Source organism: Lithobates pipiens, unplaced genomic scaffold, assembly GCF_037356315.1.
Source record: "Lithobates pipiens isolate NorthernLeopardFrog02 unplaced genomic scaffold, aLitPip1_a1.2 Scaffold_8, whole genome shotgun sequence".
Taxonomy (NCBI): Eukaryota; Metazoa; Chordata; class Amphibia; order Anura; family Ranidae; genus Lithobates; species Lithobates pipiens.
This window is the reverse complement of record NW_027507903.1, coordinates 264595637-264609243: the sequence shown is the minus strand read 5'-3', so window position 1 is coordinate 264609243 and position 13607 is coordinate 264595637. Positions and strand designations below refer to the sequence as shown.

At 42.7% G+C, this 13607-nt stretch overlaps 1 protein-coding gene across 2 annotated transcripts in view; it reads left to right on the top strand.

Annotated features, from left to right (window-relative positions):
- Positions 1 to 13607, top strand: part of LRRIQ1 (leucine rich repeats and IQ motif containing 1) — a 332917-nt gene that overhangs the window by 4616 nt on the left and 314694 nt on the right. For both annotated transcript variants that reach the window (XM_077471833.1, XM_077471832.1), the window contains exons 2-4: positions 2362 to 2488; positions 6358 to 6449; positions 11547 to 11649. In XM_077471833.1, coding sequence (XP_077327959.1) covers positions 2362 to 2488; positions 6358 to 6449; positions 11547 to 11649 — 322 coding nt within the window. The remainder of the gene's footprint in view (positions 1 to 2361; positions 2489 to 6357; positions 6450 to 11546; positions 11650 to 13607) is intronic.

The following is a 13607-nucleotide window of genomic DNA, read 5'->3' as shown; positions in this document are numbered from 1 at the left end:
ATTGAGTTCTGTTTGTGATAATTTTTTGTTACTATCTGCTGTAACATCCAAATTTTCAGGACAAGCTTTTGGGATGTGCCCCCTTCTTCAATTTCTAATACACAGTACTAATACACAAAGTTTTAGCAGAATGTTAATAAGTCAATCCTCGAGGGGAAAAAACCCCATAAACATACACAGCAATAGTAATTAAACTTGGATAGTTAGAGAGATAAGGCAGGCAACCACCCAGCCATAGACTAAAACTAATCAGCAGGGATTTTCATTCTGATAATGATGTCACAAATGAAGGAAACAAGCCTTGCAACAAAAAAATGCTGAAAATGTACAATATTACAGGACAAAAATGACAAAAACAAAAAATGAATTTCCGCAGACTTGCCATTGAGGAACATAAGAAAGATGATTTCTACACACTTGTGTTACATTCTACTGTATGTGTTGGTTCTTAAAGGGAACTTCAAAACTACTCAGGAAAGGAAAACATTTGAACTAAGACAGGCCATAGATTATGCAATTTTCTTTTCCTCCCTCATGGGTGGAAGGAAAGAAAATTGCTTGATTCTCCCATCATCACAATCAGTGTTGTGCAGTGCTACTGCATTCTGCTGGCAGATAGCCTTCCCTGCTAGCAGAACACAATGATTAGTGTTGCCGGCTATAGCCAGCCACACTAATCATTTGGGAAAAACCTGACTGGCTGGTTTCTCACAAGTCAATCGGTAGATTAACTTGTGTACAACCAGGGTGCCCATACGTGGACCAAAATCTGGCCAGTCCCTGCTCAACTGGTTGAATATCTATCCATGTATAACTGGCCTAAGAATACTATGATACACAAAAGATAAGAGACTAAACGTAGACCTATCCAACAGTGTTATGACCCTTCTCACCTCTGTGTCTCTTCCCTCTCCCATTCCATAGCTCTCTCCCTGTTATGATGCGTTGCAAATCTTTGATTATGTTTCTTATCCATTCTAGTGCTGGGTTGTATGTGGTAACTAGAGGTACATGATTATTATTTTTTTCTCTTTGTATTGGAGGAGAATTTTCTCTCTCGCTTCTCAAGGCTGTGTGTTGTTGATAGTTTTTTCCTTGTAACCTTTCTTATGGAATGAGTCTTCTAGTGTTCTGAGATGTTTATTTCTGTCTTCTGGGTCTGAGCATATTAGGTCATATCTGAAGGCCTGGCTGTGTATGATGGCCAGTTTGGTAAAGCTTGTCCTGAAAATTTGGATGTTAATGCAAATAAAAAAAGTATCACAAACCGTACCTTTTATTTATTTATTTATTTATTTATTTTTTTCAACAAGTGCACAGCTACAATCACCTCCAGCCCCTTTACAAATCAATGCTCCCACATTTGTGCTCCCTACACCCCCCTTAATTACTAGTGACACATTTGCTATATCTCAGCAAAATCCAGTATAAAAAAAGTTATGCCAGAATTCTCGTCGATAAAAGCTCTGATGGTTTTCCCAACGGAATTCCGCTCAAGCTGTCTTGCCTACACACGGTCACCTCAAATTCCGATAGTTTAGAACGCGGTGACGTGCAACACATACGACGGGACTATAAAAAGGAAGTTCATTAGCCAGTAGCCAATAGCTTTCGTTTCGTAGTTGAATCTGAGCATGCGTGATTTTTGGCGTGTCGGAATTGCATACACATGATCGGAATTTCCAATAGAAAGTTTTTCCATCGGGAAAATTGAGAACATGCTATCAATTTTTGGCTGGCGGAAATTTGGACAGCTAAATTCTGATGGAGCATACACACGGCCGCATTTTCCGATGAAAAGCTCTCATCGGTCTTTTTCAGAATTCCGATCGTGTGTACGCGGCACAAGAGGTGGGAAAAGACAAAAAGTAAAAGGGATAGGCAGAAATGAAAGAAATCAAGGCATAGAGCTACTATATGACAGTCTAAAGATTACGAGTGTGTGTAAGCACCCAGGCAAGGTGAAATAGACTACTGTTTACAAGGCTCCTCAAGGGCTGCGCTATAAGTGCAAAATGGCCCCTGGGACATAGGTTGGGCACCAGGGAATTAATTAATTAATGTCTACTCAACTGTGTCTGGCTATTTTTCATGGTTATGTGGGACATTGTCCTGTGTGTGATTTGTTGGGGGAGGCAGGAGGTAAATAACCTAGGGGTGAAAAAAATGTATAAATCCGACTGTAGCATGGGGTTCTTTTTTTATATCAAAGTTCTGTAGGTGCTAATGTGGAAAAAAATCATAAAAAAGGATTTCTAGTTAAAAGTTTTTTTGTGTGGTTTTTGCTTAAAGTTTCCACTTGTATGATTATTTGAGGCATTCTAATGCAGTATTTTATTTTCCTTGTGTTTTTTTTATCAGGTCATAGATGAGCTCCCGGATTCTGTTATTTCGTGTTTGCAGTTTCTTAAACAAAGAAATGAAAATGCAGAGAAACTAATTCTGCAAGATTTGGAATACGAATCTTGGAAATGTGATCACATAACAGGTGCCTAATATTATGTATTAATATTTTTATTATTCTTGTACATGTCATTATAAGCTGGTTCTATCAAACTGTTTTAGATTGTAATGATTTTTTTTATACAAAGATGTATGAAATACAGTCGAAAATTAAACGTCACATTAAAGCGGAGTTCCACCCAAAAATGAAACTTCTGCTTTTCAGAATCCTCACACCCCTCCGATGTCACATTTGGCACCTTTCAGGGGGGAGGGGGGACCAGATACCCGTATAATCCAAGTATTTGCTCCCACATGGGCATAGATAGCCGCAGTATCTGCGGCTATCTATGCTATATACAGCGCCTCCTCCGTTCCCCCCGCTGTCTTCTGGGAGACACACAGGCCCCAGAAGACAGCAGGGACCAGTGGAATTGCGCCGCGTGTCTCGTGCATGTGCAGTAGGGAACCAGGCTGTGAGGCCGCAAAGGCTTCACTTCCTGATTCCCTTACTGAAGATGGAGGTGACTCTACCCGAGAGCCGAGGGACAGATCGGCTTAGGGTGCCAACATCGCAGATGCCCTGGACTAAGGTAAGTGTCCATATTTTAAAAGTCAGCAGCTGCAGTACTTGTAGCTGCTGACTTTAAAAAAAAATAATAATAATTTGGCAGAACTTTAAACCTAAATTCAATGTGCACTCCACTGAAAGATGAAAAAGATGAAAAGTAATCTCTAGTGAATGTAGAATCTGTCATTTAAGTATCAGTTCCTCTGGGTCAACTGAATCTATGGTGGATCCTCAACAGATTCAGTGTAAAGCTGGCCATAGACAGTTCCAATCTCGGCCCGTTCAGCAGGAACCAGCCAAGATTTTAACCTTGTATTGGCAAGCTGAATGTATCCAAGTTGATCTATCTATTACTGTGGGTACAACCAGCCTGCTGGATTCTACATGTGATTATTGCAAGCGGCTGTTATAGCCACTGTAAATAATTACTGTGTTCTCCCGGCAGAGACAGTTTTCCCCTACCCCATGGAGGGAGAAGACAATGGCTCTGCGGGAGGGATTTCCCTGTCAACACTGTCTGTGTTGATGGGGGAATCTAGTGATTTTGGTTTGCAGAGAAGAAAATCGCTCTGGCTATGTATGGCCTGCCTAACTGAAAGTGAGTGTAAAGGCTGAAGGTTTTTTTACCTTAATGCATTCTCTGAATTGCCGAAGCAGAGTTCTACCCTAAAAAAAATGTTTGCATTAAAAGACTCCTTTTAACCTAGAAAAAAACATTTGGAGGAACATTTTTTTTTATACTTACCAAAAAGAGTAGTCCTCATAATCTGCCACTTCCTGGTCCGCGGAGCTCCTCGTGACTTCATCCCTCGCCTATGTCCATGGGCAGTACTGTGCTCACAAATCACATTATTTGACGCGATTTATGGCAGATCACAGCACCATCTTTGTTCAGAGTATTATCTAAGTTGTCATAACATCTTGATGGGACCTTCATCCGTCGCCGCCCGTTGTTATGGCAATGTTAGAAACAATCAGCGCTACGACCGCCATTGAATTGTGCATGCACGAGATTGAGAGGTGCATGCTGGTTACCCAGGGGGGATTTGGGGGGTCTCCTTGTTAAAGTTGGCTTGCAGGATCCGATAGGTCAAGCAGACCCCGACAACACCTGCCAGAGTTGTCGGGAAGATGCCCTTGTCACCATCAACATGGGGGCAAGGTGCTTTTGGGTGGGGGGCGCAGAGCACCCACCACCCCATGTTGAGTGCATGCAGTCTGGTATAGTTCAGGAGGGGGGGTGCTCTCTCTTCCCCCTCCCTTTCCTGACCTGCTGGACTGCATGCTCAGATAAAGGTCTGGTATGGATTTTGGGGGGACTCCACGCCTTTTTTTTTTTTTTTGCATGGGGGTGTCCCCTCCTAATCCATACCATATTGTGGGGGGGGGCGTTTTTTTTTAATGTGAATTCTTTTAGCCAGCAAATTTTATTTAATTTTTTTACGTTCAGCTGTCAGCGGGGAAGCTGAATACTCATTGGTTGTTAAGGGAATGGTGACTGGCTTCCCGACCCGCTCCTTAGCAACCAGCTATATACAGTGAATGTAAAAAAAAAAAAAAAAACTCAAACACAAATCGCTGTAAAAATGCTGTAAAACCGCAGATAGCACAGCAAAAAGCACTGCAGAAACATTCAAAAGCAGTATGCATAGATGTGAATTGAGCCTTAGTGAGCATCTTCTGGAAATCCAAGGTTCACATAGGTGAATGGAAGACATTTATTTCAACTGCTCCCAGGAGTCAGCATTACATCAGTGGCCTATCCAGGAAATAAATATCTGGATTCTTATGCAGTGCCTTGAAAAATAACTCATACTCCTTGCAATTTTCCACATTTTGTAATGTTACAACATGATAGACCAACACAAAGTGGCACATAATTGTGACGTGGAAGGAAAATGAAAAAAGGTTTTCAATTTTTTTTTCCAAATAAATATGTGAAAAGTGTGCATGTGGACCATTTGCATATTTTTATGGTCACTATTATATTAATTTATTCACTGGAGTTTATTAATAATTATATATGTGATATATTAATATTATATATTATATATTAGTGCACTATTATTTGTTGTACTATCATTATTTGTGGTGTCAGAACACAATAGTTGCAGCTGTTCCCCATCTATATATATATAAAAATAGTTTTTCACATTTTGAGTTTAATCCGTATCAGCTCTTCAGTATCTTTATATTTTAAATTTTATTTATAGTGAGATTACACACAGGTATTTACTAATTAGGTGACTTCTGAAGGCAATTGGTTCCACTAGGTTTTAGTTAGGGGTATCAGAGTAAAGGGGGCTGAATACAAATGCACACCACACTTTTGAGATATTTATCTGTAAAAAAAAATTTGAAAACCATTTATCATTTTGCTTCCACTTCACAATTATGTGCGACTTTGTGTTGGTCTGTTACATAAAATCCCAATAAAATACATTTATGTTTTTGGTTATAACATGATGAAATGTGGAAAATTTCAAGGAGTATGAATACTTTTTCAACGCACTGTATGCAGAGAGAAAATAGTTTTGATCAGTGTGTCTGCATATTACGAAACAAACTAAACTAAAAATCAAAGGCATCCAACATTGCTTTAGCTTGTAGGACTAAGTATGCAATTTTTGCTTATTAACTGGGAGAAAAAGCTTTTAGCAGACTTAAAGCCCTTTCAACTCACTCAACTTCCACACTTTATATTAAGAGAGATGACACATCATTAGTTTTTGTCTCTTCTAATGCCACGTACACACAATCTGAATTTTGGTCGGAAAAAGCTCCGGCTTTTCCAACAGAATTCCGGCGGGATTCCGCTCAAGCTGTTGCATACGCACGGTCACACAAGTTCTCTGAACGTTCGACCATCAAGACGTACAACACTATGGCGAGCCGAGATAATGAAGTTCAAAGCTTCAGAGCATGCATCAAATTGTTTCCGAGCATGTGTAGGAATTTTGCGCGTCTGAATTTTTACAGACGATTGGAATTTCCGATCTGAACTTTTTACGACCGAAAAATTGAGAACATGCTCTCAATCTTTTGCTGGCTGAAATTCCGCCAGCAAAAGTCCGATGTAGCATACACATGATCGCATTTTCCGATCAAAAGCTCTCATCTGACTTTTGCTGGCGTGATTTTCCGATCGTGTGATTGTGTGTACGCGGCATAATGGGCAAATCCTGTCTCTTGGGAAGGTGAGATTGTTATCCCAGTGGCTGAATGAAAATCTAGTTACTTGTGACAGTTCCTTTTTTTACCACTTGTTCAATCCAAATTATGTTGCAGTTGTTATATTTATAATTGTTTTTACATTTATTAATACAATATTTTGTTTTGAACAGGCCAGTTTTCTAAACCTTTAAAAGACATTGATTCAGATTTTTTGGATAAGCTGGCTTCTGAATATGAGGATCCTGAAGCACTTATAAAACAGGTATGTTATAAAAGACATTTGATGTTTCATATAACGCTGTAATGGTGAGCGTCCTAGTCCTTTGTCATTAGTTTTGTCAGGAACCTGTCTCCCCATTTTTAAAATCACACTTTAGCATCTAGCAGCATGTGACTCCAGCCATTAGCAGGTGTCCACTTAAAGCTTTAGGATTTCTGGTAGGGAAAGGGATATCACCGCTCCAGGTAGGTCAGACAAAGGTAGAAAACCTCTCCTCCAGTTTAGAAGCCCAGGTGCTGGCAATGCATATAGCAATCAAAAATCGTAAGAAGTTCTGGACAGCCGCAGTCCAAAGAAGTTTTTGCCTTTTATTCAAAAAAAGTCATCAAAAATACATGCCACAGCAGAATGGACAAAAGAGCTTACGCGTTTTACACTACAAACAGTGCTTAATCATAGCTATGATAGGACTGGTCGGCTCCTCTGGTCGTGGACCCCCCCAGTATCCAGGTTAAACAAAGTAACCACGATCCCGGTAGAGGGGACTCCTGCCTTTAAGGACCCCATGGACAGGAAGGCCGAGGCAGTGGCCCGTTCCTTGTTTACGGTTGTGGGGTCAGCAGTGCAACCAGTACTGGCCACAGCACTAGTGTCACAGACACTTACTGAGTGGGCAAAACTTTTTCACAGTGAATTGGGGAAGCAACAGGCTTCTCCTGTCTGCATGGAACTGGCAGACCATTAGTGCAAGGCCTTAAGTACGTTTGTGACGTGGCCCTGGATACTCTCCCTCTGTTATCCAGGGCTTCAGTGTCAGCAGTGGTGTTGAGGCGCCCGATTTGGCTAAAATGCTGGTCGGCTGAACAGGCATCTAAAAAAGCCCTCACGGATCCACCCTTCCTTGTTGAACGGCTCTTTGGAGCTTCATTGGATGACATCATTAAGAATGCCACCGGTGGGAAGAGTACCTTACTCCCACAGGCCAGGAAGGCTAAGGAGCCGCAAGGCAAGGGCCCTCATTTTCTGCTCACAAATGGCTTTTTCGTCCCTCTGGGGCTTCGGCTAAACGTCCCCAGCCCAACAGGATGACCTCTGAAGAACCAAAGCGTCTCTGCAACCACAAGCCTAACAAGCCTGTGAGCAAGAGTGCCACCGCATGAAGGTTTGCCCCCGCCTGTCTCATGGGTGGGGGGTCACCTTCGGGAGTTTGCAGCCCGGTGGGCCTCTTGGCTGTCCAACTAATGGGTCTGCGAACTGATTTCCTCTGGCTACAAGATAGAGTTCCTCTTTTGGCCACCAAACAGATTCTTATTCTCCAGTATACCCTTACTCCCGGCTCACCGGGAGGCCCTCATGGGGGCGGTAAGGGACCTGCTGAGTAGCGGGGTGATAGTACCTGTTCCAGGGCCGGAAAGATTCCAGGGGTTCTACTCCAATCTGTTTGTAGTCCCCAAAAAGGAAGGGGTAGGTCCAATCTTGTACCTAAAAGCCCTCAATTGCTTCGTGAAAGTTCAGAATGGAATCCGTTTGCTCAGTGGTTGCTACACTCCATCAAGGCGACTTCCTGGCATCCTTGGACATTCAGGATGCATACCTGCACATACCTACCTCTACATTGGACAGTAATCACAATGGACTCCAGCCTGGCCAGCTGGGGTGGAGTACTGGGAGTACAGTCGACCCAGGGCCTCTGGTCGGGGGAGGAATCCAAGTTGCCGATCAATGTGCTTGAGCTACGAGCGATCAGGCTATGCCTCTCCACATGGTCGATGACACTTTGAGGGCGTCCGATCAGGATCCAGTCAGACAACAACATGGCGGTGGCATATGTCAATCTCCACATGGTCGATGAGACTTCGAGGGCGTCCGATCAGGATCCAGTCAGACAACGACACGGCGGGGGCATATGTCAATCTCCACATGGTCGATGAGACTTCGAGGGCGTCCGATCAGGATCAAGTCAGACAACGACACGGCGGTGGCATATGTCAATCATCAAGGAGAAACAAGAAGCTTGGCCCCCGCACGGGAGGTCGCTCACATCCTTCAGTAGGCAGAGCGACATGTACCGGCCCTGTCGGCCATTTACACTGGCAGGCGGACTACCTAAGTCGTCAGATGCTGGACTCAGGAGAATGGGCGCTGCATCCGGAGGTGTTCAGGCTAATGTGCCTGCGATGGGGCACACCAGATGTGGATCTCCTGGCTTCCCGTCTCAATCGGAAAGTGCCGAGATTCGTGTCCAGGACAAGAGATCCTTGGGTAGACGTGTCAGACACTCTGGTGGCTCTGTGGGGTCAGTACCGACTGATCTATGCCTTTCCTTCGCTTAAGCTACTACCACGTCTGCTCCACAGAGTGGAGGCTGAGGGGATTCCAGTAATTCTGATTGCCCCAGATTTTCCTCAGCGTCCCTGATATGCTGACCTAGTGCGCCTGGTGATGGACGCCCCCTGGCTACTGTCGTTACGAGAGGACCTTCTGTCTCAAGGTCTGATTCTCCATTCTGCTTTACCATCGCTGGTTTTAACAGCATGGCTGTTGAGAGCCAGGTGCTAAGGAACCGGGTCCTATCGGACTCAGTGATTTCAACTATGTTGAGAGCACGGAAATCTTCTTCTTGAAAGATATATCATCGTACCTGGAAGGCCTACATCTCTATGTGTGAGGGGAAAGGATGGCATCCGCGCTCCTATTCTTCTGTATCCAGGATCTTGCTGTTTCTACAGTGTGGAGAAATTGGCTTTGAGCACTTTAAAAGGACAAATATCAGCCCTGGCTGTCTTTTTTCAGTGACCCCTGGCATCTCACTCTCTAGTGAGCACCTTTGTTCAGGGGGTTCGGCGTGTAGTTCCTCTGGTGCGTCCACCATTACCCCCGTGGGATCAGAACCTGGTGTTATCGGCGATTCAGAAACCGCTGTTTGAGAACATCAGAGAAATTCCCTTGTTGACTGTTTCCCAGAAAGTGGTCTTTCTAGTGGCCATTACATCAACCAGGAGGGATTCGGAACTTGTCCTGCAAGTCGCCTTATCTGGCTATCCATAAGGATAAGGTGGTGTTGCTTTTGCAACCTTCTTTTCTGCTGAAGGTGGTTTTGGCGTTCCACATCAATAAAGACATTATGTTACCAACTTTGTGTCCTAAACCGACACATCCTAAGGAGGCGGCCCTCCATTCCCTGGACGTGGTCCGGGCTCTAAGGGTATATCTGTCTACATGGCTCCCTTTTTGAAGTCAGACTCTCTGTTTTTGTTTCGGTAGCTGGTCCGAAAAAAGTAATGGCGGTCTCCTCGGCCACCATTTCCAGGTGGATAATGCATTGAGGTGGAAAACCTTGAGGGTTTACAACCCCTTTAATCCTTATTCTGCTAACATTAGTAAATAGATAGGAAATTATATCATTTCTACTTTTTACATATCCTCAGTTACTTCCTGGTTTCCAGGCCTAGGCAAATGGTGTCATACATCCCAGGAGTCTTCAGGAGAGGAGGAGGGGTTTTCTCAGCTAACCACACTCTCCTGCCTGCATTTCCGATCTAAGGGCAGATGGATTCAAGGAAGTAAATGAATTATCTGCCCTTACTCAAGGTGACCATGGCCAGAAACTCTGGGGGGTGTATTTTTAAAGTAATTTCTCAAATTAAAGCATGGAGACATCGATGGGTGAGAGAGTTTGCTTTGAATATTAGAAATTAATTAAATTGTGTTTTTTGGTTTGTGGTGCTCAGCTGCAGTGTCATTCCTCTTTACAGAAGGAAACAAATGTATATGTATAGTATAGTTCCATATAGAATAAATATCTTCCAGGATGTCCTAAAAAGAACAATAGTGTATCAAAGAAAACAATATTGTACCTAGGCTGTGAGATCACAGAAACAAGTACAAGTCTAGATCAGCATTAAGTGTTAATGGCTGAAGAGTACTCAAATGATGAAACTATGATTTTATTTTAATTTTTTTCAAGAGAAAGTTCCCTGTTACAGCCCCCTAAGTGGGTAGAAGAGATAAGAACCTTCTTATTAAACTGTTTGTGTATGTGCGTGTCTTCTGCCTATAAGTAAATAAATAGTCATATATCACCACCTCTGTCTTCCCATTTTTTTTTTTTACAAATTGTAACTTCTGTGTTCTGAAATAGAAATGCTTCTTTGTTTTCATTTTCCAAAACCTGTCCCTTTCTCGAACGTCCTCTGTAGTTGCTCATCCAGCTTCCTATTAACAACTGGCAAGTTAGGCAAATTGAGGAACTCTGGATTCCTACTCCTCGTAGGAGCCTTGTCAGTGTATACTTAGATTAATTATGAGCACTACGTGCTTCAGTTATAGATTTGGTTTTTTATAGGTTTGTGGCAGGCTGTCAGGCCAGTTTACCAGTGTATTCTCTACTATGGACACTGCACATGTAAGGCCTTATAGGGGTTGTAAAGGTTTGTGTTTTTTCACCTTAATGCATCCTATGCATTAAGGTGAAGAAACACCTGTTAGTGACTGGCCTCCCAGCCCCCCCATTTTACTTACCTGAACCCTTGAACTTGACCCACGGGGACATGCTCTCTCTCTGCCCGGTGTTCTCGGCTCTTGATTGGATAGATTGGTAGCAGCGCAGCCTTTGGCTCCCGTTGCTGTTAATCAAAACCAATGACGACAGCGGGGCCGAGTCCTGCATTTGGCGTCTCTATGGCGTACAGGGTGATCCCGTCGGGAAAGCACTTCCCCGAGGGGGTTATCAGATGTGGGGAGGAGCCGCGAGAGCCACCAGGGAACCCCAGAAGAGCAGGTTCGGGGCCACTCTGTGCAAAACAAGCTGCACAGTGGAGGTAAGTATGATATGTTTGTTATTCCCTTCTAGATTGTAAGCTTTTATGAGCAGGACCCTCTGATCCCTCCTGTATTGATTTGTATTGTAAGTGTACTGTCTGCCCTCATGTTGTAAAACGCTGTGCAAACTGTTGGCGCTATATAAATCCTGTATTATAATAATAATAATAATTAAAAAAAAATAACCTTTACAATCACTTTAAAGTTTTTCTATTCCTAACTAAACTTCTTTACTTCTAGTCATGTACTCACATATACATTATATACAATTTAAACATCTTTAATTACAAATTTTTTTTCTACAAATTACATTTTTAGGTATTAGCTGAAATAGAAGAAGATGACAAACAGGCCCAGTCCAGCTCAGAGTTTGCTGAAAATGTCAGAGGTCTTGAGTTAACAGAAAAAAACACGCATTCAGGTAATTTAGGAAGTGCATAAAATTATCAGTTACACTGTGGTAAGTTAGAAAATACTTTTGTTTGACCTAAAAGACAATTTTTTTTCAAATTATATAAAATTGTTATTTATGGTAATTTATTTTTCACACTAAAGTTAGTCACCCTTTAACCTCCCTGGCGGTACGATTATTTCAGATTTTAGGTGCTGAAAGCGGTACAATTATTTTGCATGAAAATTTGGCGTTTTATATTGTTAGGAATAACTCACTTAAATCTGCCCAAACCAGAGTCTAGTAGACATTCCGGGTATGATAAAGTTTGAAAAATGAAATCAAAAATTATAATATAATAATTATACCAAATAATAATAAAAATTACAATATAAAAAATAAAAAACACTGACATTTGTTCAGTTGCAGAATTGTCACTGTCATTAATTTTCAGTATTTGATGATGGATCTCCGCACAAATCGCTATCGCTCAATTCTGCGAGTGATTCTAATTTATTATCGCTTTTTCCCAACTGGTCTAAAATCACTTTTAATGTAAAGGGACAGTTTTGGTTGCTATGGACAATCTCCAGTTTCCAGGCATAAAGAAAAGTTTTTATAATATAAAACTACATGCAGGACACTGGGCAGACCACTAGGGACAAAGGGGGTGTGAAATAATTACATACAGCAATGTAATCTGTAAGATTACATTACACTGTATGTAATGTGTATGATTTACTTTTTGAATTTGGCGCCATTCTCTGTCCCCGTGCGTCGCAACGCTCGCAGGGAACGGAGCCCGGCGATGTGATGAATCGAGCGGAGGACAAGCCGCTCACAGTGCGGGGAGACATCGCTGGATCCAGGGGAGAAGGTAAGTAAACTCATCCTGGATCCAGCGATGCGATCCTTAGTCTGGCTCGGAATTACCGCTTTTGGTTCTGAGTTTTCACCCCGAGCCAGACTCGGGAATACTGCCGGGGGGTTAAGTTACATATTTACATAGCAGGTGAGACTGAAAAAAGACATAAGTCCAACCTATGTGTGTGATTCTATGTCAGTATTACCTTGTATATCCCTGTATGTTGCGATCGTTCAGGTGCTTATCTAATAGTTTTTTTGAAACGATTGATGCCCCCAACTGAGACCACTGCCTGTGGAAGGGAATTCCACATCCTTGCCGCTCTTACAGTAAAGAACCCTCTACATAGTTTAAGGTTAAACCTCTTTTCTTCTAATTTGAATGAGTGGCTACGTGTCTAGTTAAACTCCCTTCCGCAAAAAAGTTTTATCCCTATTGTGGGGTCACCAGTATGGTATTTGTAAATTGAACTTATATCCCCTCTCAAGCGTCTCTTCTCCAGAGAGAATAAGTTCAACCTTTCTTTATAACTTCAAAACATGTCCTCCAGACCATTTATTAGCTTTGTTGCCCTTCTTTGTACTTGCTCCATTTCCAGTTCATCCTTCCTGAGGACTGGTGCCCAGAACTGGAGGGCATACTCCAGGTGTGGCCGGACCAGAGTCTTGTAGAGTGGGACAAATTATCACTTTATCTCTGGAGTTAATCCCTTTTTTAATGCATGCAAATATTCTGTTTGTTTTGTTAGCAGCAGCTTGGCATTGCATGCCATTGCTGAGCCTATCATCTACTGGGACCCCCAGATCCTTTTCCATCCTTGATTCCTCAGAGGTTCTCCCCCCAGTGTATAGATTGCATTCATATTTTTGCCACCCAAATGCATTATTTTACATTTTTCTACATTAGCCGCTTGCCGACTGCCTCATGCAGATATATTGTGGCAGAAGGACTCGTATGGGCAAACAAAGTACCTGTACGTGGCCCTTTAAGAGGCGGCCGACGGGCGCATGCGCCCACGGCAAACTCCGTGAATCAGGTGGCGGGTCCTGTGGACTCTTATCACCGCGGGCATACCCACGATCGTGTTACGGAGAGGAAAAACGGGGAGATGCTAATGTAAACA